We start from the raw sequence: 27,073 nt of genomic DNA, 5'->3' as shown, positions 1-27,073 counted from the left end.
ATCTGCTGTATCATACAGTTGCAGGCTCTGTCTGCTTGTCTGTCACTCTTTCTTTTCTCTCGCCTGAAGTCCCTTTATCCTTTCATTCCCAAAGTGCTCTCTTTTTCTGTCCTCCTCCCTTTCTTTTTCTCGCTCTCTGAATTCTTTCCTCCTGCGTGTTTTGTCTTTGTTTCGCTCTTCTTTCCGCCTACACGCTCTTGTCCTTTCAGCTCAGAAACCCTCACACATTCCCTCTCTTTCTCTCTCAGTTTTGTCTTCCTCATCACTCGTTCTCCTTTGCTCACTGTATTGTTGCAAGCAGGGCTCAGCGATAAGGCTTATTTTCAGCTTCTTATTTACTGGCTAGTCTGGGCCAGTAATTCAGTAATTACTAAAGTGCCTACATTTTCACTAGCATCACCAATTATGCATTTCATTTAGCAATGTGTATAAAATGTGTCAAAATAAAACTAAATTTTCATGAGGCATTTTTCATTCCTTTTTATACTAACAAAAATAAACTAATAACTAATAAAGTAAATAATAATACATTTTAATGTTATGTATAATGAAAGCAGGAAATTTTACAGTTAATGGATAATATTATCTTCATGACAGCTATACATTCATAAACACATGCAAATGATATATGCAAAACATTTCTGATTGACTTCTGATCATTTTCAACCCATTCTTACTGATATTTTCAAGTAGGCTAACTAACACCTAACAATTATTTTGAAACTCAGATAATCTGTTAAAGGATTAGTTCACCCCAAAATGAAAATTAGCCCATGATTTCATGATTTCATTATTCAAAAAAAGTCATTTAAATTTTCTGGATTTGACAAAAAAAAAAAATCCAAAAGGTCCAAAACGTGCACTTGATTTTAGACATGAATTTTTATTTTTGCAATTCACCTAGATTCTTGGCGATGCTAAATACATCACTGTAAACCAAAAAGTTATGTTTGCAAGGGATGCAAACAATGTTCAACAGTGTAGTACAGTCCAAATAAAGAAAGTGACATTTCTGTCAAAGGGCACAAAACTTCCCAACACTGGCTCCGAACCAGCGTGCCATCCTTATTGTTGAACTGTTCTGTTGCATTAGTGTACTACACACCTCTTTCCTTTTCTACCCCCTCCTTCCTCTTTCTCTCAATCTCCATTTCCCTTTCACCCTCTTTTTTGCTCTCTCATTTTCTCGTGCTTTCTGCAGTAATGTGTCCTGAATATTGATGAGGTGGGCCTGTCCCTGGCTGCAGGCCAACTCACATTACAATTCTCCGTCTCACCCCTGCCCACTTCAGTCAGGCCACCCCTTCGGCCACATGTCACCCTGCGTTGTCTTTCACGAGCTCTCCGCATTCCCAAGCCTACCCTTCATAAATCCAGCATTGCCCTTTCTGGTTGTGCCATGCCCTTAACCACGAAAAAAAAGACAGAGACAGAGAGCGAGAGACATCCATCGTCAGGAAGAAAGGCGTAGGCTTCTTAAAGGGGCGCTGACATTCTCACTGCACTGCCCAGGAGGGATCACAATCATTCAGGTCAAGTGCACCAGCATGCTGAGCACCGTGAACAGCGATTATTGTAAATCTGACTTCCAGCCAGAGGAGACCAAACTGCCTGAGCATAAAACTTTCACAACACAATGTTTCTGGAAATAAAAACAACACGAAATCTCAAATTGTACTGCTTACTTTCTCAATATACACTCCTGGTTATTCATTGTGCTTGTGATTGCACAGAAAGAAAATGCTTGTCTTTGCAGTCTTTTATTAGAATGTAATACCTTGCTCTGCCTACAAACTGGTTGATGCCATCAATCCCTCTTATTCTTGAGACCCATCTGGTGTCCCTATGGACAAGATCAAGTGTTCAATTGATGGAAATTGTCACGCTTTTCGTGACCATGCATTCAGAGCCTTCTAGCATACATTGAATCACACGCCAAACACATTTTCTCTTCTGTCCAGACCAGCATGTGCTTTCTCAGGCTAGTTTATGCTAGTTAGTGCCCATTTGTTGATATTCTAGCTGGTGAACCAACATGGCTATGTTGTTTTTGCCAGCAAAACCTGGTAAACCAGCAACTGAAGCTGATTGACTGACTTAACTCTTTGAGATGGTTAAAATATAAAATACATTTTTGTGATATTTTACAAACTTGTCATTCCAAATTTGTAAAATTTATTCTGTGGAACACACACACACACACAAAATAAAGCATGGTCACACCGCTTTTGATACAAAACAATAAAAATTAAACAGTGACCTGGGGCTGTACTTAAAAGTATCATAAAAATAATTGATATGGCCTCATGTGTGCTATATTTCAGCTTTGTGTGAGAGGAACAGAAAAAGAAAATCATGCAGAACCATGTGAGAACCAATGGCATTTGAGATATTAATGTAATCTGACGCCACTGAACCTATAAAGTCAGCTTGAAATGAAAGTTGCAATCAACCTTTTTCCCCTATTGTGACACATCTGAGTGAAATGGCTTCTTGAATGAGAATATAGGCTTGGACTTTATTTTGTCCATCGGGAATTGATTGGAAAATTCTCTTTTGCTAATTTCTGCGATCATGTGAGTGACGGGTTGTTGGAAATGATGGATTATGGTCTGATGGGGACTCCAGCATACCATGCTGAGGACCATCATCCTAAACGTATCTGCTGAAGACCAGCTGCAAGGCCATCCTTTATTCTTTTTTCCCCCGTTTTTGAGCATTTTAGATGTTGCTTCCCAGTTTGTGTTTTTCCAACAAACATTTTTGGTAAATAAATCAGTCCCTAATGATGTAGTGTTGGTTTCCACTGGTTATCTAGTTCTGTACTGACTGTGGTTGCAGATGGTTTCTAAGCTCTATTTACTGATATCACAGCTCGCTCTGAATAATGCATAAGGATCCTGCGGGAGTCAGGCTTGAATTTGCACCACTGCTGCCTCAGGGAAACCCGGCTTGTGAGAGTTTAGTAAGAAAGTGACAGATTCTCCTTGGGGAATTTGGAGAACGATACTTCCCAATCCTCAGCACACTTGTGCAATCATGGTACCGGGGACAAAACACCTTCAAATACAAAGCATAAGGGAATAGCTCAGCCAAAATATGGAGTTCCAAACCCATATGACTTTGTGGAACATGAAAGGTGAACATTTAATGACTGTTTTCCATATTCTTTGCAATTAAAATAAATGACTTAAACTTCAAAGCTACAAAAGAACCATAAATTGGTCCAAGTCATACGGGTTAGAAATGAAGACCGGATTTTCATTATTGGATGAACTATGCCTTTTAAAGGCCATTTTGGCTTCTGGTGTTGTTCTACCCTACTGGTCACTGCTGACTTTGAGGATGATGTAATGTAAACCCACCCCTGCAGCTTTGGCACTATTTTCAGCTCCACAGCACTTCTTGCCTAAAACAACTTGGTTTTCATTATGACCCTCAAATCCAGATGACCTTTCTTTGTGAGTCTCGGAGCGTATGCGAAACATTTCGGTGTTAGATTACGTACACGTGGGTCATCGACAAGAAGGAATTATGGGATGTGAAAATGTTGCATGTGAGCCATCTAATCCATTTTGACACAAATGTAATGCATGTTTATGGGCAACCTGTGTGAAGGAGATGGATGAGAGCGTTCACTTTACTGTTTCCAGCGTGCATTTACTAATAGCTCTGCTGGGACTACATAAATTTGGCTTAACATTTTACAAAGTGTAAAGCAGAACTGCTAAAGGGAAAACCACGAAGCCCACACTCAGACGCACATCAGCAACCATAAGTAAAAGAACAGGATACGGCTTTCTCTGGATGTGATTTTAGAGTAAAGGAAATCCCAGTGCCATCAATCCATCATTTAATACCTTCAAATAATATCTAATCTTGCTCTCTTCATTAGATGAAATGTTCTGGTACCTTCTATGTATGGCAGAGATACTTGAATTGGCTTTCTTTCGGCCAGTTATTGCATACAGTTATTACTAACCAACGAACAAACCAACCAGCTACCTCATAACTCTGGAAGTCTTGTAAGTTGTGATCATTGCTCCTGCCTGAGCTAGATCACCTTTTTTTTTTTTAATCTCAACTAACTAAATAACGAAAATCTTGACATTTTCAGCTAACAAACAAACAACTAAATATGTGAACCTGCACCACAAAACCAGTCTTAAGTCGCTGGGGTATATTTGTAGCAATAGCCAAAAATACATTGTATGGGTCAAAATTATTGATTTTTCTTTTATGCCAAAAATCATTAGGATATTAAGTAAAGATCATGTTCCATGAAGATATTTTGTAAATTTCCTATTGTAAATATATCAAAACTTAATTTCTGATTAGTAATATGCATTGCTAAGGACTTCATTTGGACGACTTTAAAGGCGATTTTCTCAATATTTAGATTTTTTTTGCACCCTCAGATTCCAGATATTCAAATAGTTGTATCTCGGACAAATATTGTCCGATCCTAACAAACCATACATCAATGGAAATAATATTTATTCAGCTTTCATATAAATCTCAATATCGAAAAATTTACCCTTATGACTGGTTTTGTCATCCAGGGTCATATATGTCTGTGCATATGTACATCACTCTGATAATTCTACTAATAATATTAATTGGACATGAGGGAGGAGACATCTTGTGGCTAAAAGGCAATGCAGAACTTATTTGTCACATTGCCACATTAGCCCCTGATGACTGTTTTCTGTTTTAACTCTACAGACTGAAATCATCTCAAAATGGACCATCAGGACCACATGAATTCTGGACAGCTGGGTGACTCTCAGCACTCTCCTGGGAACAACATAGCATCTGGTGTAGCTAACATGACCATCAGTGGCGGCCATCAACAAGACATGAAGAATGGGACAGCAGCACATATGGGACCGGGTGACCGGCCAGTGAAAGGTCTGTATATTGAGGGAAAAAAATGTAGTTAAAAGAGGAAAAAAGTATAAGGCTGAAACCCCCCTTTTCCCCACAAAGCGCAGAAGAGCTGAGTGATACTCATGGCAGTGTGTTTCTTGCTTGTGTTTCGTCTCATACTGAGAAACCTGACACATATGCTGACAGTGACGCTCAGCCATGTGTTGGTTTCAAATGTCTGTGAAGATATTCATTCATTCAGGTCAACTGCAGAATGTCTTGTAGAATTTATTTGTTGGGCCTTATTTTCCATTTGTTGAAGGACGATGGAGATCACAATCACAATTTCCACCTTGATCCTTACGAAAATGTGGTACACAAAAAAAACCTTAAATTTTAAGGCGTCCCCACCAAAGGGTTCCCACTGTCAATGGAAAACCTGGGAAATGAAGAGGAACAAATAACATGATTTCCAGGTCTGGGAAAGTCAGAGAAATCAACCTGCATGGAAAAAAGTGGAAAATATATTTATTTATATATTATATTTATTTATCTATATAGAAAATATATTTTCCTAGTTATGCAAGAATTTTCTTTGTAAATATATTTGCAATGATTAAAAAAATGCATCCTTATCCTAAAGATTTTGGACAAAAGAGATGTCTTCAACAGTTGGAAAATGAAGTTAAGAATAGCTTTTATAAGACATTTTGTCCTGCCTGCATTGTGTGTGTTCACAATCGTTTTTTCAATTTAAATTTGGTCATATAACATTGATCGTAGATTTGTTTTTTGGTTTCTTATGATGTATGCTTGGATGAGGCTCAGATGTGAGGAAATAGGTCATAGTTTACAAAAAAAGGGTAATCTGTCTTACCCGCTTTGGATTGTTCTGGCACAACTGACAAGCTTTCAGCAAGCCCCAGGCTCCCTCAGAGAGCACAGACTCCCTCCATCTTATCAACCAGCAACCTAAAATTCCAGCTCAATTGTGCTGACAGAAGTCATCAGAGCAGAATGTCTCTAAAATGACAAATTCTGTAAAATAAAGTTCGAGAAACAGCATGACACTGTCTTTTTGAGTTAGTTTGTCTATGAAGAAAAGCTGTCCTTTGTTTAGAAGAAGACTGTGAGGAAATCATTTTTGCTTTGTTTGCCATCTAAACCACCTCAGTCCTCTGCTGTCCAAACTAAAAGCTCACCGTTCTCTCATAGAGGATGTACATGAAGCAACGCCTGAGGTGACCACCCAAAAGCCTGTTTTAGAAGACTCCGAACCCAAGCCCTCCTTTGATAAAGATGCGCCATTGGGTATGACCCTCCACGCTAAACTACAGTTGTGCCGCTCTACTTCGCTGTGCTGTCCTGCCTGTTGCTAAGCTTCATAGGGCCAGTTCCCTTGATCCCATTACTCCTTATTTTGCTACTGATTTGACTTTCAATTTGGTCACAGCTTTGATTCATTTCATTCATACAACTACATAGTATGAATCAAATTCAATTTTCTGCATAATTATCAGTGAAATTATTAATTAAATAAGTGGCACTTGAATGCTTTCTTGTGATGAAAGCCAGCCTCTCATATTTCTCATGGACAAATGAGAGTGATGGATACACATGTAGCCATTTATCATCCACACCTGCTGCTTTTCTCCTGTTACTACGCTTTGATTTCCAACAGAGGGCCCCTTCCTGGCAGGTTATGCAAATTTAATTTTAATGCCTATTAACATAAATTCTAACATTTTTTCCTCTTATAATTTTCCCAAGTCCAGGCTGTAGGGTTCCCACGGTCATGGAAATCTTGGAAAAATCGGAGGATTTGAAAGTGGCTTGGAAAACTTGAAATGTGATAATTATACGACATAGTGACAATAAATTTCCCTGATTATGCAATGTATGGAGAAAGTCAAATCCTCCACTGAGCCGCGTTCAGACCTTTTGTCTTTTTAGAAACCGACTGATGTACAAGTAGAAATCAGTGGAAATCTCTAAAAAACAAAAAACAAAAAAAAACAGGAAAAGTCACACTATAAACAGTGGGAACCTTAACACTAACATAAGAATTTTTGCGTTGCTTTTGCGTACAAGAAGTTTCCAAAAAGAAATGCGTATTACATTATCAACAGTGAAAATGACATTGACTTTTGGGCCAGCAACAATCCTGGAAGCTCTCAGGAGTGACCTTGTTCTTGGAAGCTTTTTGGAAACTTAGTTGAGTTGTTTTTCGCTGATGTTGTGATATGCTAATGTAAGCAGCACTGAAAAAAAAAAATCACTGAAAGCTAATTGCATGCCTTCAAGGTTGTAAAATGCAGTTGCAAAAGGAGTAGTGTTCTAGAGCAACATAACTAGCTCTTTAAAGGATTCAAGGCCAGTAAAAGCCCAGCATATTTGTCATGGAGCAATTAGGCAAGTCTACTCTAACCTTCCTTTTGCACAATATAATAATGTAAGTTCTGGGCAGGGTGAGTACTAGACTAAATAGTGGTGCCCAGAACATCCATTTGATATTTTACATGGTCAAGCAGTGATTGAGTAAATGACTTTAGCACTAGAATTGCTAATAGCTTAGATGGATGTACCTGTCTGGTGCCGTGACCCAGACATACAAGTCTATAATAATAATAATTATTGTTATTAAAACAAAATATTAATTACGGCTCTAGTTATTACTATCATAGAATATTGACGTGATAATATATATATATTTTTAAATGCTTCACTGCCAAATGCCAATACAGCCAAAAATATTTACACTTGTGTGAATATAAAAAAAGTGAAATCAGAGCACTTTAACGAATATAACTGTAACGACTGCACTTCACACTACAGAAGCGTTCACATGTTCTTCACACTTCTGAGTTTATTTGGAGCACTCTCATAACAACACTTCTCTCAAAAGAGAGATAAAACTGCACATTTCATAGAATTCTATATTCTCTTATTTGATTTCAAGTTAATTGCACTATTTGACTTTAAAGTAGAATTTAGTATAATTAAAATATTTAAAATTTAATAATAACACATGCACACACACAAACAATAAGGCTGCCTTCTGCCATTACATGACATATAATTACCTCACAAAAGTTCAAGGTCTAAGTGAATTGACTTCAAGACAAGCTTCATTTATCATTTATCTCCCAGAACCACAAACTCATTGATCTTGTCAGAGAATTAGCAGTCTAGTTGAGACAAAGGCATTAAGATGGCGTTACCCATGTTGTATGCTGTGGTTCTATGAAGTTGGGAGTGATGTAAATGTATTAGACTACCATTAGCCATCAGCTGAATATTTCATGTTAGAGAACATGTTGCTGATGTTTGCAGTACAGCTGAAATGGGTCTGTAACTTTAATGGCTATTAAGTCCACTATACAGTCGAGCTCTTCACTTGTTATGAACTGCCGGAGAGATCAAATGTCTATAAAGTCATTCATAATGTAGACTTTCTCCATGAATTTCATATGATAAACCCATTTTACTTTAAAGCTATAGAGGAAGGGTTCATTTAATAAAAACATTTTGCTGTGATTTATAGGCTGATAAGCAGTGTGCTTGTCTGACACCCATCGGGGGCATAAAGTTAGCATCTTTAAAAGACAATTTATTTGCAAAATTACTTAAGATCAGTTCACCTACCAAACTGGACAAAATAATCCCAAAGCTGCTGTTAATGTTCTTCGTATCTCATCTGCTCTTTTAACTTGCTTCCATGTGATCACAAAACTTTGACTCGTCTGGATGGACAGCAGGAGCTGGAGGATTTACATCTAAACACACACATACATTGGGCTCATATCACCACACCTTCATTATTTCATTGCTTATGCATACATGCAAAAATCAAATAAGAGATCTCAGTATTCTTCCTAATTAAGTCTGTTTATATTGATTCTCTCTCACATCACTGTATCTAAGAAATGAAAAGTCTGAGAATAAAGAGGCGTTCATTTAAAACTATAATTGAATGCATTAAAAATGTTTCAAATGCATTCATAGCACAATGCAAAACATACGCTTTACTGCTCAGATCAGATCCAGAAGGTTCTATATGTGGACAATGGACAATGCACCAATTCATTGCTTCACTGGTCATTTTGCTACCAGTCATCTATGCTTTACACACTGAAGCTCACAGAGATGTTGTGGGTCATTGTGGATATTGTGGTTTGATTGGCCAGTTCATATTGTTATTAATGGTTTTGATTATTTTTGTTGTGATTGAATGAGTGAAAAGGCACTTTTATAAGCATTGATCCTATAACCTACTGTACTGACCCCCTCATTTGCTGTAGTTACCAGTTTTTTAAAGTACAATCTATGTTGTAGTCTCCTGCTTGCCAATTTAGATGACCAAGCATCAATTATTGTAAAAGTGCCTTTCGCTCAAAGTACAGTGTGTAAAAACAGATATTTGGACTGTTTAACTTGACATGAAATCAGAAACTTGTGTTTTGTGTTGTGTCCGGGCCCCTTATGTGGTTCTGTGTATTTAGTTCCTTTCAGTTCCTTGATTCCTTTTCTTTCTCTGCTTCTAATGTTGACTGTGGAGAGAGCGTGGTTAAGTGTTGCTAATTCTACAGTGTTGTCTATGGCTGTTCCTATCCTTCTGCCTTCCACGTCATCAGAAGAGTTAACACCTGGAAGTCCGCCCGAGAGTGGCCGGAGCAGTGCAGTATCAGTGGATGGGGAGGCAGAGCGAGAGAATGGGGAAAAGGAGAGCTCTGTCAGCCCAAGAGAGTCTCCAATGTCTCCACATCCACTACCGACAACTCTAGCTGATGGTTTGGGTTCAGGGATCATGGGCTTTGACAGCCAGGTGAAGAGGAGTCCCTCAGAAAAGATGACTGACCATCATAGTGCCAGTGGATCTGAGGAGGAGGAGAAAGAAGAAAGTGAGACAGAGAAATCTGAGAGAAGATCTGGTTCTCCTACTGTGGAAGAAGCTCCCAGAAGTGCTATTAACATAAAAGAGGATGAAGAAGAGGACAAAGAAGCAGTTAGTGATGAAGAAGAGGAAGAAACAGGAGTTTCCTTGGTGCCCAGTTCTGTCACCCCAGACTTGACAACCCAGAAAGATGACAATATTGATGATGAACAAGAAACCCCTTCTCATTTTCCCATGACTCCAGAGGAAGCTAAAAAACGTGGCCTATCGTTTGACTACACCGAACCTCAGGATCCCGGTCGTCAGGTTGGTCCTGTGGGCTGGGAATGCAGCTCTGACAAAACACCACCAGAAAGCAAGAGCCCCGATTCCTGCAGGGCTGATCCGGGATCACCTCTTTCTCCCAGTGCTGCTGCCGAACCTACCCAAGAGGAATCATCTATAACAGACTTACAAACAGATGCTCGGGAGGAAGAAGTAGTAGTAGAGGTACCAGAACCTGAACAAGAAGACGAGGCGACAACCATTCCTCCATCTTTCCAAGAAGTTGCTGCACCCAAGATGCAGCCGAAGGCAGAGGAACGTAGAGAAACCAAAGAAGAAAAAGAGATCAAGCAGGAGAAATATTTGGAGACGAGCGATGATCACATTGAGATGGAAAAAGTCCAACCTGTTGCCACACCGGAGCGTGTTGCCATTCCTGAACCTGTTGCCAAAACTGAACCTGAAGCTAAGGATGCCGTTAAGCCCAGCGCCCAAGTAATGCCCACAAAAGCACCAAGCAAAGCAACTCCTATCGAAGAATCTTCTGCCAAAAAAACAAAGAAACCCGTCGCTACAGTTGCTGCCACTTCTTCCCCTAAACTTCAGAAAAATCCCTCTAAAGATGCTGCTCCGGCCAGAAAAGCAAGTGTCTCATCCAAAGGTCTGTTTTTCCGTTCTGTTCCTCCAAACCCCTCACAGATCTTCTTTATTTCACCTTCCCTTTTCTTCTTTTCAAAGTAGATCAGTAGAACTACGCAGCACCCTTTCTGAAAAGTGCACACTGCGATAAGAGTGTGTTCGGTTGAAGAAACGGGCTGCTTGTAGCCACAAAATCTCTCTCTCTCTCTTGATCCTTTGTGCCCTGTGTGTCTATATTTTCTCCTTCCCTCTCTGTGTGTGGTCAGTGTTATTTAGCTTGTGTGACTAACTCTGTGCATTGATTGACCGTTACTGCTGGCACAGTTTTCACCTGCCCCTCTCTATTGCATGTCACCTGTGCATGTATGTTGAATGTATCACTCACAGAACTGTGCTTTACCTTTATGGGTCCATCCCTTTCCCAGATGTCCGTGTTATTAAACACAACCAAGTGGACCCAAAGGCCTATGCCGATGGGGGTGACTATAACACACACTGAAAGGAGAAGGTCAGCAATTGCTGCTGGGTTCAAGACAAAATCCCCTAAACGTCTCCCACAGCTGTGCAGACTTCTTCTACAAAAAGATCAGAGAAGCTCACTCAGTAATGTGAAACATTAATTTTTACAAACAATCTCAAGGCAATCTTTTGGTGCTCAACAATCTAGCAAGCTAAGTTTGGTGCTTGCAAGGCAAGGCAACTTCCTAAATCATTCTGATCGCCTTTCTTTACGCTTTCTTTACACTTTTATCCACTAAATGAGCTCATTTTAAATTTGATGCCTGCTACAGGTCTCAAAAAATCAACTAATTAAGTTAATTTACATCAGGTCTGTAACATGATTAGCTGTAAAAGAGATGTCTTATGGCGCTTTTCCACTACAGTGCGTACATTTCGATACGGTTCAATTTTGGGGGGTTTTCCACTAGGTACAGTACCTGATACTTTTTTCAGTACCACCTCAGTTGAGGTTCCAAGCGAACTGTACCGTTACCAAAACGTGATGTGCAAACTCTGCTTATCACTGATTGGCCTGAGAAAATCATCACTGCCTGCGTCATTGAACTTGCTACACGAAACACAACAGACCCACTAGATTTAAATCAGCACAGTCAGCGAAGGATCGAACGGTACTGATTTGAATAAGCGCACCTTTATTATAATAACCAAAAAATGGCTGTTTCATTTTCTGTTGAGGAAGTACAGGCGTTCCTCTTGTTGATAGCCGAGTAGTGGATCCAGCGAGAGCTTGATGGAATGACGTGGAATGAAAACGTTATTCAGGAGGCATGGCAGTAGAGGCGGCGCAACTATAACGACATGTGAATAATCCCGCCCACTCTAAAACGGTACTAAACTGCAGTGGAAACGCTAATAAAGCCGAACCGAGCTGTGCCGTGCCATACTGAGCAGAGTCGTACCACGCAGTGGAAAAGCGCCATTAGAGAGGCACAGTCTCTCAGAAGTAAAGATGGGCAGAGGCTCTCCAATCTGTGAAAGGGTACGTAAAAAGATTGTGGAATACTTTAAAAAAACGTTCCTTAAATGTCAAATTGCAAAGGCTTTGCAAATCTCATCATCTACAGTGCATAACATCATCAAAAGATTCACTGGAGAAATCTCTGTGCGTAAGGGACAAGGCCGAAGACCTTTGTTGGATGCCCATGGTCTTCGGGCCCTCAGACGACACTGCATCACTCATCGGCATGATTCGGTCATTGACATTACTAAATGGGCCCAGGAATACTTCCAGAAACCACTGTCGGTAAACACAATCTGCCGTGCCATCTGCAGATGCCAATTAAAGCTCTATTACAGCTATTACAACAGCATGGCTTTGTAGTATAAGAGTCCGGGTGCTGAATTGTCCTGCCTGCAGTCCAGATCTTTCACCTATAGAGAACATTTGGTGCATCATGAAACGAAAAATGTCAAAGATGACCACAAACTCTTCAGCAGCTGGAAACCTATATCAGGCAAGGATGGGACCAAATTCCAACTCCAAAACTCCAGATACTCATAACCTCGATGCCCAGACATCTTCAAACTGTTTTGAAAAGAAGAGGATATGCTACACCATGGTAAACATTCCCTTGTCCCAACTATTTTGAGACCTGTAGCAGGCATCAAATTTGATACGAGCTCATTTTGTGCAGAAAATTGTAACATTTCTCAGTTTAAACATTCGTTATGTTATCTACGTTCTATTATGAATAAAATATTGGCTCATGTGATTTGAAAATCTTTTAGTTTTCATTTTATTCAAATGTAAAAAAACGTCCCAACATTTCCGGAATTCGGGTTGTAAAATTAATCAGAGATCGCTCCTAAGAGAATTTCTTCATGAACTCTCATAATGAATGAAAAAAGAAGAGCTAGGACAGATTTTCAGTGATTTTGGTCTGTTTCTCATATAAATCTAAAGAATGGCTTCAGAAGATTTAGAATAAAGTTTCATGGAAGAAAAAAAAAATACAGGTTTGGAAGAAACTAAAACAAGTAAATGGTGACAATTTTAATTTTGCAACAAGTGTTTGTTTCTGAATGTCTATCATAAACAAACATACCAAAATGAAAGACTGGAATCGCTTATTCAGGAAACAGGCCTTTCAACATCACAGCTGAAAAATCACATTGAGCACTGATGTAAAAACAGATCAGCATCAGCTTAGTACATTGACATCTTGATTAGTCTTAAGACTTGATTCAGGCCACCAAAATGTCAATATATGCACTTGCACTTACTATTCCTTCCTTTCTTACAGCCAAGGCTGAAGCAGGAGCAACTCCAGAAAAAAAGGTACAGTCATTATTATTGGTGATATTATGGTTTGTGTGAAAAGCAGCTATAAGTCCCTAGCCAGATTAGCTAAAATACACAACAACTGAGAGGAGTCATTGATTTGTTTTACACTTAATTTAAACCATCTTCAATTTTAGTCTGAAATTTTATTTGGTATTTTTGTTTTATTTTTCATTGATTTTAGCATCTCTTTCATTTTTAAGTTAATTTACTGATTTTGCCATTGTTTTACATTTTTGTCTTCATCGCCTTCTCAAACACATAAGATACCAACCACAACCCCGCATGCAAAAGCTAGATCCACTTCTGCCCCCCAAAGAGGGTCTTCAGTCTCAGGCATCCCCAGCAAAAAGCCCTCAGTCTCTTCCTCAACTCCATCATGTCGTTTTAGCAGTCCAGGCTCTGCAAACTCTGTAAAAAGGCCCAAGAGTGCAGGAGCAAGAGAGTCCAGGGCCACGGTGAGTACTGCTACCCATCCCTAACCATCGGCCAAGAGAATTTGCTGTGAAATTGTCCCCCCCAAAATGGAAAGCCTACGAGGAGATTCACAACATCAACATCCTTATTACCAGAGCAGCTAATGAATGGATTTATCATGTTTTGGGTGTACTGTTGAATTTAAATGGTTATAAAAACTCCCTCAAAAAAAAAAAAAGGTACCAAATTTACTATTAGCTGATTTTTTATTTAATTGTTCATATTTAGGCTGGAGATGCCAAGATGAAGACAGCGGGTGCCAAACCCCAAGGAGTTGGCACCAAAATCCCTGGTAAGTGATTTTCAGATGCACCTTTTCAAGGGTTCGTATTAATCTTTTTTTAGTACCATGAAAAGGAAGGATACTTGGTGACTCGATATTTTATTTTCCATTCCTGACAGTTTGAAAAGGAAATTGAACGTCATTATGTGAACTATGCACTTTCAGGCAATGGAGTCCTCACTATTTACAACAAATTTCCCTTTTTTAATGCATTCTCCCATGGCATAAGCACACTCCAGCATTCAGTGTGACATGACAAATAAAAGTGCACTGATTACAAATTCATAAGCAAGTAAAATCTGTAAGTATTGTGTGGTTCAGTGTATTCACTGGATTGAAAACTGCAAAAGTGAGCACACCTTCCCATCAATTCACTGTGCACCATTTAACTAGTCTTCAGGAAGTACACAATATCTGCCTACTTGAAATGGGTTATGAAACCCCAAGGGAATGATTCTCTATTTATAGAGAATTTACATGACTGATTTGTACCACTTTGATTTGTGAAATACAGCTGCTTCACGGATGGAGCAGCGAAAGGCAGGACCAGGGTTCATTGAAAGAGGTAAAAAAAAGAAAAAGAAAAAGCCTCTTTTGCGTGGTAGCCAATTAAATGCTTGCAATCGAAAAATCTGCACTGCTAAGATAAAAAAGTGCACAAAACTCCATGAAAGCTCATATTCTACAACATTTCAAAGAAAGACTGGAAGGTGAAAACCTTTTCTTTAGGATAATTATCTAAAGAATAATGAATCATAAGAGCAAAAAAAGAGGAAATTATTTGGGCCTTCTGTTGTTTTTCATCGTCAGCTGACTCACCAAAAACCCCAGACCGTAGTGGTTGCAACAGCCCAGCCAGTCGGTCCTCCACTCCTGGACAACAGGTGAAGAAAGTAGCGGTGGTGCGCACCCCTCCAAAATCACCTGGTTCATTGAGATCTCGCGCCCCGATCGCTCCTGTTGCACCCATGCCTGACCTGAAGAACATCAAGTCCAAGATTGGCTCCACTGAGAACCTCAGACACCAACCTGGAGGCGGGAAGGTAATTCCGTCATGCATGATTTTCAACTGAAAAAAAAAACAAACAAATGTCTGAAAACAAAACCAGCTGGTTTGGATGCATTTATTGTGAAGTTGAAAGATTCTGACACAGTAAAGCTCTAGGAGTGGATATTTAGATTATTTCTACCTGAACCCAGCTTTTAGGTTTGGATATTTGACAGAAAAGCGGATAATAAAGTTCACTCATGTTGGGGACAGTTAGTGAACCATTGTAAATTTCAGATTGTATATTGGAAGTACGTCGACAGTACCTCTTTGCAGAACCTGGGATCTCCAGCGCAACTCAAAGCATCAGGTTAACACACTTGACTCTCCTTGTCCTTTTCCAGGTGGCTATTGGTCATAAGAAGATCGACTTTTCTAATGTTCATTCTAGATGTGGATCCAAAGACAATATCAAGCATGTTCCTGGAGGTGGTAATGTGAGTAACCGGTAGGGTTAGAACTCCTCGCTCTGAAAAATAGTGTAGTTAGAAGTAGTTCAATTTAGATACTGTTGCAAAAGAGTGTAGAAAAGAAGAGAAGAACAACCAAATATAGCATTATATTTCAGATGCGTTTCTGATAAAGTAGGACCCAACACAGACATAATGCATATGAAATATCCTGTAAAAGACAAGATATTCTGTTTTGAAATTATCAAAAATAGGCGACTTAAACACCTCAAGCTTCGACTACGACTGCTGTATATTTCTAACAGACGGTTTGAAGTATGTAAAGCTTTCAAACCGTCTGTTAGAAATATACAGCAGTCTCTAGGTTCAATTTATTTGCCTGAATCCCCAGTGTTGGTATCTCTTACCTAGTGTTCCTCCTGGTGATGCACCCGGATTGCTGACTGATGTTGCTGTTGCAGCTGTGTAGATTGCATGCATGTACCATGAATTCCTCTGCAGGTGAAGATTGTGAAGGAGTCTCAGCTAGTCAGATATGCAGAAAAAAACTCCCAGGGATATGGATCTTCACTTGAGTGCTTGAAACAGAGCATGTGCATTATTACAGTGCTTGCAAGGTGAATTCAAATTCACCGTTAATCTGTATTTAAATACCAAGTTTTTCTTCCTCTCATACTTTTTTTGCAATTATTTTCCGCCTTGACACACTTAACGACTCCATTCAGACTTTGCTTTGTCAATAATTTCACTTTTTTCTTTTCTTTATTCTCTTCTAATCTGATTTATTTGACTAAAGACAGTGTTTTGTTGCCTTACAAGCGCTGGTATCACCGTCGGATGTAAATCTAGTTATATCTGAGTTTCACCTGAGAGTAAATCAGATATAACATGCATTTTTGCATTACAATCTTGTAAGACCTTGGGTCCCTTTGACTAAAACATTGAGTGATGCATATATTGAGTGAATCTCTTTTCTGACTCAGTGTTTTGGACAGAGAGGGAAATCTCCATGTCTTGAATCTTGTTTGAAAGGGTATTTACACATTTTTAGATGTGATCATGAAAAGACCAAGTGTAAATGCCCTCTAAGACTAAGATAGTAATCCAGTTAATCGTATGTGACATCAACCTACATGTAGTCTATATATACATATACTTTACTCCAAAATTGAAATGCATCACTCCTTACATTTGCATGAAGTGTGGCTATATAAATTGGATTTATATCTATTTTGTGGTGACTTTCAGTGGAAGCAAGTTCCATGAACCCTGTTGTTGTGAATAATGGTCATTTTCCCACTCCAGATCATCAGCTCTTCAGGTGCCTGAGCATGCGCTTCATTTCCTTCCACATTGCTCTGTTTGATAACTGACTCTGTTTGTTCCTCATGCTTCAGGTTCAGATAGTGCACAAAAAGATCGACCTAAGCAACGTCCAATCAAAGTGTGGCTCCAAGGCCAACATTCATCACAAACCGGGTGAGATTTCAGTCAGTTATAAAGAAACATTGTATAAAAAAAAATGTAATTAGGCATTTTTAGACCAACATTGCTTATTTAATGTTATAAAATGTTTATGCAAGTTTTATAACGTACAATTTTTTTTTTTTTTTTTTACACCTTATTGGATTGGAAGTGTCATCCCTACCTTCATCTTCACCTCCAGTCAACTGAAAGCAAATGGGAAAGTTTTGATTTAAACAGAAGTTGTCCACTTGTATCTGTATTTTAGGAGGTGGAAATGTGGAGATCAAATCTGAGAAGTTGGATTTCAAAGCTCAGTCAAAGGTTGGGTCTCTGGAGAACATTGGACATGTTCCTAAGGGTGGACAGAGGAAGGTATGTTCTTGACTTTATTAAACAACACCATGAGTCTCTAATGAGTCACAAATGTGCATTACAGGGTTGAATTATTTGTCATTTGGATGTAGAATTAATTCACAACAATAATACAAATGCATAAGACAACAATGTGTTTCATGATGCATTTTGACTGTTTTATCTACTCTTATCTGCAATACTCACTTGGAAGTTTCCCTCATGCTAGATCTTGCTATGGTCAGCATGCTTCCTCCTGCTTGGCAGACTTCAGTATACTACTTTTGCACATATTTTTTGCTAACTTCTTTGAGTTGCCTTTAAGATCTACTGTTCTGCACCTCGTCTAGAGCAAATGTTATTATACTGTGGCCCATTAACTATTTATTTAAATGTTTATTTCATCCAAAATCTTAAACTCGGTCAGAATTTACTCACATCATGTTGTTCCAAACCTGCATGACTTTGTGTCTTCCATGGAACACAAAAGAAGATGTTTAGCAGGATGTTTTGACTCCTCTTCTCATTTAATGAAAGTGAATGGGGGCTGTCGGGCTAAAGTGAGAAAATCATATGACATGAGAGCAAGTATTTAGTCACAACACACAAAGTCTGTAAGGGTATTACATTTATTGATATGGGTTCCAGTGAATTACATGTAATTATGTTAAATAAATGAAATAGGATGATTTTATATGATAGAAGCTGGGTGTCTTGCTCTCCTTCATCTTCTCTCTCTACTGAGCACATTTTCAATCATTTTTAAGATCACTGCATTCTCTGGCGCTCCCTTGCTTAGTGCTAACTATTCTTCCATTCAGTGAACTTCTGCTCCTGTGTCCCTTTTTTATCACACACAACTAAAAAACTGCTGAGTGAGTGCTGCTTTCATGCGTGCACATTAAAAAACATTCAGGACTCGAGTAGGAGTGCTGATCTGAGAACTATATCTGAGCACATGAAAGATAATAAGCTTATGTAAAATCACAGAACTGGATCTCAGAGGAAAGTTTTGAATAAATCAGTAAAAATCGCAGAATTCATTCACTTTAATTTGGTTCAGTTGTCAGGTTGAATCAACTCGATTGTTGGAAATGATTGTTTGGGAATAATGTTTTATGGTGGATGGCATTTAAATGTATTAAATGTTTAGTCTAGCACTAGTTACATAATTATTATGAATTTCCGATTAAAGAGTTTTTGCTCTTAACTTATTGATGGGCATTATTATTTGATCCAAAGGAAGATGATAGAGTAGATCAGCACTCTTACTTGGAAATATTTCTTAAGTATTGAAACAGCTTCACCCCTTCTCCCAGCATTTCCTCTAGTTTGAGTGTTTTTTTTTTTTATCCCTTCATTTCATAATTTACATCCCAAACCATTTTCTTTGTTTACCCATAACCATGTGAACTGTGGCATCCACGTTGTAGAGGGAGAAGGGGAAGGAAGCAGAGCCGCAGGCCGCAAATGATTCCTCTAATGGGGACGCTGTTCACTCTAATGATGTGGACATGACCTTTGACCTTCCCTCCTCTGAAGGGAACATTCTGGTTAAGTCAGAGGGCCTCAGTAAGTATATTACTGCAATTATTAAGTGTCAATTTAACTGACTTGTCATTATTACATGGTTTTTATGTCCTTCTGTGCTAGGAATAATTTTGTCAGTACTGTAATAAGTTTTATTTCAATTCAATATTGCATTATCTTTAGACGAAATATTTTAGTACATTTCTGATCCCACTTATGTGAGCAAATGTAACTATTTTTATTAAAAGCAATGGGATGGATGCAAAAGGCATAAGCAAGAAGACTTGTACTGAAGGTTTATTTTATATATATATATATATATATATATTTTATAAGACCCATGTAGTTGTCCATGTAAGTCCACTAGAGGGTGGCCTTACTGCATGACTTTCAGCTGTCTCTGCAAATGAAGCTGGGACCGCAGATTTTTATACCAAATACACACTACCATTCAAAACCACTTTACAGTTTTTTTAATACTTTCATTAAGGACACATTAAATTGATCCTAAGTGATAGTAAAACTATTTCAAATAAATGCTGTTTTTTATTTTCTATTAAGAAATCCTAAAAACAAATTACGGTTTCCACAAAAATATTAAAGGGATAGTTCACCCAAAAATGCAAATTTGATGTTTATCTGCTTACCCCCAGGGCATTCAAGATGTAGGTGACTTTGTTTCTTCAGTATTGTTAACTCTGTTGCAGTCTGTCAGTCATATAATGGCAGTCAATGGGACCCACGGCTTTGTGAGTCAAAAAAACATGCATAGACAAAACCAAATGAAACCCTACGGCTCGTGACGATACATTGAGGTCTTAAGACACAAAATGATCGGCCTGTGCAAGAAACTGAACAGTATTTATATCATTTTTTTACCTTTGATCCATCGCAATGCCCAACTGTCCTGAGCGCGTTCACAACAGCCGGCGCATGGCGCGTCGATGAGGTCTGGCATAGTAGATGCATGTGCAGAAGCGATCTGTCGTGTGTATACGTCACTCATTGTTTACACCATCACGCACCGGATGTTGTGAACGAGCTCAGGACAGTTGGACATTGCAGTGGATCTGAGGCAAAAAAACGAAATAAACACTGTTCAGTTTTTTGCAGACCGATCATTTAGTGTCTTAAGACCACAATCTGCACGATCCGCAGGGTTTAATTTGGTTTTGTCGGTGTATGTTTTTTTGACTCATTTTATGACTGACAGACTGCAACGGTTTGAGTTAAAAATCTTTGTGTTGTACTGAAGAAACAAAGTCACCTACATGTTGGATGCCCTGGGGGTAAGCAGATAAACATCAAATTTACATTTTTGGGTGAACTATCCCTTTAACAAGCACTTATTTTCAACACTGAACGATATAGGAAAGTAAATCAGCATATTATGCTGCATATCGTAATTACTGTAAATTTGAAATGACAAAACGTGATGTTCTACTTGAAGCCGTTAACATGCTTGGACTCGGACACAGAACTATCGCTCTCAATGCCTAAACAGCGCTTAATGAATCTGAGGTGGTCAGGTGGTACAAGTCATAGCTGTCAGAAAACTGTGTTTTGGTATATCGTAATTACGGTTATTACGATAATTACAAAATACCGTGAACGCACTTATAGAATGATTTCTGAAGGATCATGTGACACTGAAGACTGGAGTAATGATGCTGAAAATTCAGATTTCAAAAATATAAAATAAAAATTTTAATTTTCCACTATTACTGTTTTAGTTTGTATTTGATCAAATAATTGCAGCCTTTGTAATAAACTCGGTGATATATAAAAAATAAACAACTAAATCTTAGTGACCCCAAACAATACATACAGCCTTTAATTTTATTTTATGCACATATTATCTTACAAAACCTGACAATTGTTCATATCCATCCAGTTTAATCCACATTCCATCTTTCCTCCCACCAGATTGAGAGCCACAAGCTAAATTTCCGAGAGCAAGCCAAAGCGCGCACCGACCACGGTGCTGACATCGTGTACCAGTCCCCCGACATTTCCACGGATGGATCTCCCCGCCGCCTCAGCAACGTGTCTTCCTCCGGCAGCATCAACATGACCGATTCCCCGCAACTGTCCACGCTAGCTGATCAGGTGTCAGCCTCCCTCGCTAAACAAGGCCTGTGAGCTGCCGGCCCAAACATGTTGGCAAATTGAAAAAAAGTTAAAAATGTATCTCCTTCAGTCTTTTCAAAAGAGGTGCTTGTCGGATTTCTCCTAACTAAAGGTTGTCCCAGCGGCTTGTCTGCTTGTGAAATAATTTTTGCCTCCTGGCACGGGGAGACAGGTATTGATGTTATTGGCTTAGTATCAACAAAAGAAAAAAACACTACAATTTAAAAAGGAGCTGGTGGTGTATTGATCCAAATGGTCATTTACAGCACAGAGTAGCCTGATTTTGTTCGTTTAATACCCCTTTTTTAAAAGAAACAACGACATTTGCTTTCAAAGCTGTATTTGCTTCGTTGCCTTATTGTGAATGTTTTTATTTACCATAATTATGCACTCCTGTTTTGACATGCAGCAGTAGGGAAGGCAAACATGCTACATGGTTTGGACGGGTGCAGTTAATGATACTGGCTATGAATTTGATAGGACAGAAACATTTCAAACGCTCCTAGGTAAAACTTGAGGCAATCAGGCTGTAGCGGACATTTAACAACAGATGCCTGCTTTATAATTATTTCAATCAAATACATCAGCACTATAGTGCATGCTTCGGTGTTTCATAAAAGCTGTCAAATTCACAAACACCTCAATTATGTTCGATCCAAATTAAAACAGAAAAGACTTTGATAAATCATTATTCAGATGAGTCTAGGATGCTGTAATTCTAATATCATAGTTTGGAAATTTCGGGGACCAGGCTTTACCTGTGAATTCTTTTGAACTGCACATCCTCATTCATCACCACAGCAAATTCTCAAGGCTCATAAATGCACAGGAAGTTGCATCGTTGAATGAAATCTTGCTTGACAGAGAAGAAAGCAAATGTCAATATATAAAAATCATTCAAAAAAAATTGAAAAACTTTTGTGCAGGGCTCAACAATAAGGATTTTTATCTATCTGGACAGTCGTTCATATTTTGTTTTTTATATTTAATTTTTAGCAACATTTTTTTTTCTAGATTTTTAAAAATATATATATTTAATGCAAATAATAAGAAATGTTACTCCATGAAAGCTATGACATTTTACATATAGCTTGTTATTTTTAATATTTTTTAAAATATAAATTTAATTTTTTAGCAACATTTTGTTTATGATTATCTTTTTACACAATTATTTAATGCAAATTATTAAAAATGAAACTGCATGAAAGATGATTTTTTTACACAGCTAAATGAGACAATGCAAAACCTTACTGGTAATATCTACTAATTAAATGACAACCATTGCATCATTCTTACTGCGTTTCAAAACAAATATGATTGCTATGTTTAAAAAGGTTTATAGTGACTGCCTTACACAGGCCCCAAATCACATGGCCATCCTTATTGTTGAGCTCTGAAGTAGTTTGCCCTGCTCAAGCACCATCAAACTGATATCACTTGGTACATACGTGGTACTGTTCCCTTCAACTTATCTCTGTATGGTAACGATGCTTCTGTATCGATGGATTTCAGCTTCTGTCTAAAATGCTGTTCCAAAGAATGCATGTATGGACCAATGCAAAAGACATGAGAGGATTTCAAAGCACTCAATAAAATAAGAGTAACATCACATCGAGAAATCTCATATTGAGAAGAGCCAACAGAAAAGTGCCTCCCGGTGTCCATCAACTACATTCGAGAAGACGGTCTATGTTTTAAAGATTCTCTTTGGTCTAAGATGGATTTAGTCATGTACAGCAGCACAGAGCTGATTTCTATTTGGTGTGCAGGACATTTAACACATACCCAAACTCCCCTCAGTGCTAAAACCTTCAATATAGCCATGAAACCAAACCATAACACTCACACACTGCACATTCCCAGCATGCAATGGACTTCACCTTGAATATAGTAGCCACAGTCACCTGTCCAACTGTTTAGAAAACTACCTTTACATGAAAAGAAAGGAAAATTAAAAAAAGGGAAGGAAGATTGAAGGAACAAAGCTACCTGCTGAAATCCAGGTTTATGTTGCACTCTTTTTTCTAATAGTATTGTGTGGACGATGTAAAAGATGTACGAATGCGTTCAGATCGGATTTTTATTTAATATCCGCAGTGCATTGCAGCGTTACCCTCATTTGAAAGTGAATGCACTGATTGGATGCACTACACAAACTGCATTACTCATTTAGATGTATATCTTGCATTTAGAAATGGGAAAAAATATATATAATTATAGGTAAAAGAGAGGGATAATTTGCATCCAGAATCCACAATATCAGTAAAGGACTTAACTAGTGCCACATCGCTCTCTCACACATGACCCTTTAGATGGATTGCTGTAAACCCAACACTGAGTACAGCATGCTGCTAACATAAACCTGAGCATTTAGACGCGTGGGGTTAAGCTGAACAACAGACTTAAATGATAAAAGGTTTAAAAATGGCACTGGATAAGGCCTTTTAAGTAATTCTACCCTTTAGCTGTGTTTCAAACGGTTCTGTAATAATCTGTTAACTGGTTCCAAGGTCTATCTCTGTCCTCCGTTTCATTTCCTGCCTCTGCTCTTCTCTTCGCAGTTCTTCATTCTAGCTTGACAGTTGTGATTGTCTTTATCGTAATGTGTTTTATTAACTGGTTTACACTGATACTCCTTGCTGTAAACGTGAATTTGGAAATAAAGTCCGTATTAAACTGCTTTGTGTCTTTTGTTTGTGGTAATTTTACCCGAGTGGAACTTTATCCAGATAATTCCTTTCTCTGCTGACTCTGAACATTAGTGTGAAAAACTGTAATAGGTTTGTAAGGGTTTAACATTATATAAATACATCAATGTATATAAACAAGTTAAAGGTCTAATCCAAAAGCTTACTGATCAAAGCAGTATATCTGTAACTATATGAACCTGATGAAAACATGTTTCTAGGACAAGAGAAAAAATAGAAGACGTTTGAGTACAATATAATTCACTTTTAATTTGAGAAGCACAAACGTTGCCTGTCTGTCAGATCGGCCAATTATCCATAAACTTTTTTTTTTTTTTCTTGTTGCCTCTCCATAAAGAAAGTGTTAAATATTCTCGTGTGTCTTCTCCCTAGACAATCAGGACAGCTACAGCCTGAACATCAAACACAGTAAAGAATCAAACAAGGTATGTACAAAATAAACTTTTTGTTGTTGTTTTGTACAAACTATTACATGCTAAAGGATATACCAGACTCACCCAACCCTCATTCACCACATTGGAAATTCAAAGTATGAAAATAACTCACACAATACAATATTGGCTTTTGAAAGCTAGTCAAACCTTATGGTACATTTGCCTGATAAGTACACAGACCCCCACAGAGAGAGACATAAAACCATAATTAATGATATTAAGAATGAAAGGGGCGGCGGGTTTTCTCAGCAGGAAATGGGACAGTCCTGGATGGTCCCCTTATGATTTGCCACACAACCTCAACAGATGAGATTTCTCAGATGCTATGAATGCTGTTACGCTCCAGTGAGATAAAAAGGAATATATTAAGGATTTCTGGTTTACATGACATCCCTTAAACAAGAACAAATGGCTACAATAGCTAGAATCGTGTGACGACAGATACAGAGAAGCTACTTATAAAAATCTTAAGTAACTGGTGTCCGCTATTAGACTTGTACATTCGTATTAGCTAAAATAACAGGAAGGAGTTGCAAGCAGTGACTCACTGACCGGGGAACAATCAGAAATCGTTCCTCATCGTTACACAATGGAAAAACGGGGCAGTGACCGACAGCAACTGAGGAGCCAACGAATGAAAATTTGCCAAGTCCTTTCCTATCAAGCACTCCAGCAAACATTATTACTCGAACATCAAGATACGGGATTCGATGATGGCTGTAGGTACTGCAGATTGTTTTATTAAACAGAGTTTAGACCTGACCCAATCAATGGAAGAACTCTTTTACATAGGGTTAGAGCGAAATGGAAAGAAAAGCCGAATCAAGTGGCAGCAAATTTCAGTTTATATTGGAGTGACTGCATGTTCTCCGGACTAACCGGATCATGCACAGCAACATCAAGTGCTTTAAAATTCACACTAATGCAAGCCCACATGAGAAACAGCCCTCTTGTTACACGATGCTAAGCTACAGAGTTGCAGCGAGTGCAATCTTGTCTCAAATGTTAACGTCCTGCGCGTGTTTATTCAGGTGCTGATTTTAAGTTTACTGGCAATCGTGCCGTGCAAGAGACCAATTAAGTGCTCTAATCAAACGGTGGCGTTTAAAAGGCGCATGAGAGCTACACGGCAGTTTCGCTTTCTGGCACCTGCTCTCTCCGTCACTTTGACAGAAGTAGGGCACAGACAAACCACGGTGTTCGGACTGAAATGAAACCAGAAAGTGGAATTTATGCAATTCTTGGGCAAGTTTGTCTGTTTAAAACAATAGGCAGGGAATGTGTAGAGAAAATAATTTGAAGTGCTTTCTCACAGAGAGAACAAAGACAGGCTTTTGCGCCTTTGTGCAGGTAATCATTATTATTGGCTTTATTTTTAGCGTTTTATCACTCCAGTATAAACTGCAAGGCTGAATGAGTCATTTTAGGTGGGATATTGGGAAAAATCTGGAGGGGTACCACACACAATGCAAGCTGAGCCGACAGCATCCCAAGGGGCAAGTGCTCTTCTGCGATATACGATACGTTTTGGAGCTTCTTGTTTTGGTTTAGCCCTCAAGCTAATTTCTTTCTTCCTTTTTATTTTTGAAACATTTTTTTTTCTCCAGTGACCCAAAAGCAAGACTGAATTAAAACAGGTCTTCGTATAGATCTCCATACAATTCACTAAAAACCGTGAAAGAATTGACTGATGTTTGAATATCAAACAACAGGGACTTTCATTCGTTTCGTTGTTGGGTTTTTTTCTTCTACGATGCTGTGCTTTCAGGAGTTTGTGAAAGCTGGTGGGTGGGCAGAGTCTAGGCTTCATCGGTGAGTAGGTTTGGGTGGGTTGGTTTGTTTTTGCTTGGTGCCGTCATCGCCGAGAGGTGACGAAGGCCCAGCGTCAGACTCCGACTTGGACGACCTGCACCCGGACACCCGTCGAATGGTCCTACAGGGTCTCTCTCCAGCTGGACTGTGTAGGATTTCACACTCCTGCTGTGGATCCACATCCAGGGGAAAGGTCCGGCGTTCCCATGGCTGTACCGGCTGGGGAGCCCGTAGGGACAAACAAACACACTAAATAAGTATCTGAACACAGAATAACCAAAAGGGCAACCAGAAGGTTGTTTGTTTTCTAATGCCTCCTCAGTTGCACCAATGTGACAGCGCTTGTAATAAATGTACTGCAGTACAACTAAGCACATGTGATTCTGAATGTACAATAAAGCCTCTAGCTTTACCTGAAACACTAGCTAACATAAATTCTAGGAAATTTACCAATGCTTCTTCTATATCAGGAGCCTACCATTTCCTCATAGGTGTCTGGGGTGGAGGAGCACGTGTCCTCATTGGACAACAGCCGTTGGGAGTCTCTGGATCCGGGCGTGTGGAAGCCGGACAGCATCAGCATCTCTGGACTGACAGGGCTGGATGGAGATGCCACAGAGTTGTAATCATGCAGCATGTGGAAATGCGCCGTGTCTGGAGACGAGGGCTGCGGTGTGGAGGGGTTTGTGCCACACAGCAAGGGGGTTGTCCGTCCGTCCACAGACTTGTATGACCTGTGGAGACAAAGATTAGCACTGATCATCATGTGTGTTCAGACTTGGCAGGTTTGATTTGATTAAAACAAACTTTAGGGCAATTGCTCCATTAGTGGGATGATAAACACTGCCATCCAAACCTTGGTGCACAACAAACAAGAAAAGATGTGGTTTGACAAATATGAATGCAACACACACCAACATCATCTAAACTAACCAAAACCCATTACAGTTTGGA

General features: G+C 38.9%; 2 protein-coding genes across 3 annotated transcripts in view; one reads left to right on the top strand and one right to left on the bottom strand.

The window, feature by feature from the left end:
* Positions 1–21,177, top strand: part of maptb (microtubule-associated protein tau b) — a gene marked incomplete at its 3' end in the record, with an annotated part of 28,370 nt that extends 7,193 nt beyond the window's left edge. The window contains exons 2-10 of the mRNA XM_079379783.1: positions 4,726–4,911; positions 9,504–10,688; positions 13,432–13,466; positions 14,175–14,238; positions 14,744–14,794; positions 15,040–15,272; positions 17,085–17,166; positions 17,420–17,526; positions 20,962–21,177. Of these exons, the coding sequence (XP_079235909.1) occupies positions 4,743–4,911; positions 9,504–10,688; positions 13,432–13,466; positions 14,175–14,238; positions 14,744–14,794; positions 15,040–15,272; positions 17,085–17,166; positions 17,420–17,526; positions 20,962–21,177 (2,142 nt within the window). The 5' untranslated portion in view covers positions 4,726–4,742. The remainder of the gene's footprint in view (positions 1–4,725; positions 4,912–9,503; positions 10,689–13,431; positions 13,467–14,174; positions 14,239–14,743; positions 14,795–15,039; positions 15,273–17,084; positions 17,167–17,419; positions 17,527–20,961) is intronic.
* Positions 21,178–24,105: 2,928 nt separating this feature from the next.
* kansl1b (KAT8 regulatory NSL complex subunit 1b) overlaps positions 24,106–27,073 on the bottom strand; it is a 65,238-nt gene continuing 62,270 nt past the window's right edge. For both annotated transcript variants that reach the window (XM_079379746.1, XM_079379745.1), the window contains 2 exons: positions 26,598–26,853; positions 24,106–26,338 (listed from right to left, as the gene is read on the bottom strand). In XM_079379746.1, coding sequence (XP_079235872.1) covers positions 26,114–26,338; positions 26,598–26,853 — 481 coding nt within the window. In that variant the 3' untranslated portion in view covers positions 24,106–26,113. The remainder of the gene's footprint in view (positions 26,339–26,597; positions 26,854–27,073) is intronic.

The sequence above is a fragment of the Barbus barbus genome, assembly GCF_936440315.1.
Source record: "Barbus barbus genome assembly, chromosome: 3".
Classification (NCBI taxonomy): Eukaryota; Metazoa; Chordata; class Actinopteri; order Cypriniformes; family Cyprinidae; genus Barbus; species Barbus barbus.
The sequence above is the reverse complement of the archived record's forward strand: the minus strand, read 5'-3'. Positions and strand labels throughout refer to the sequence as shown.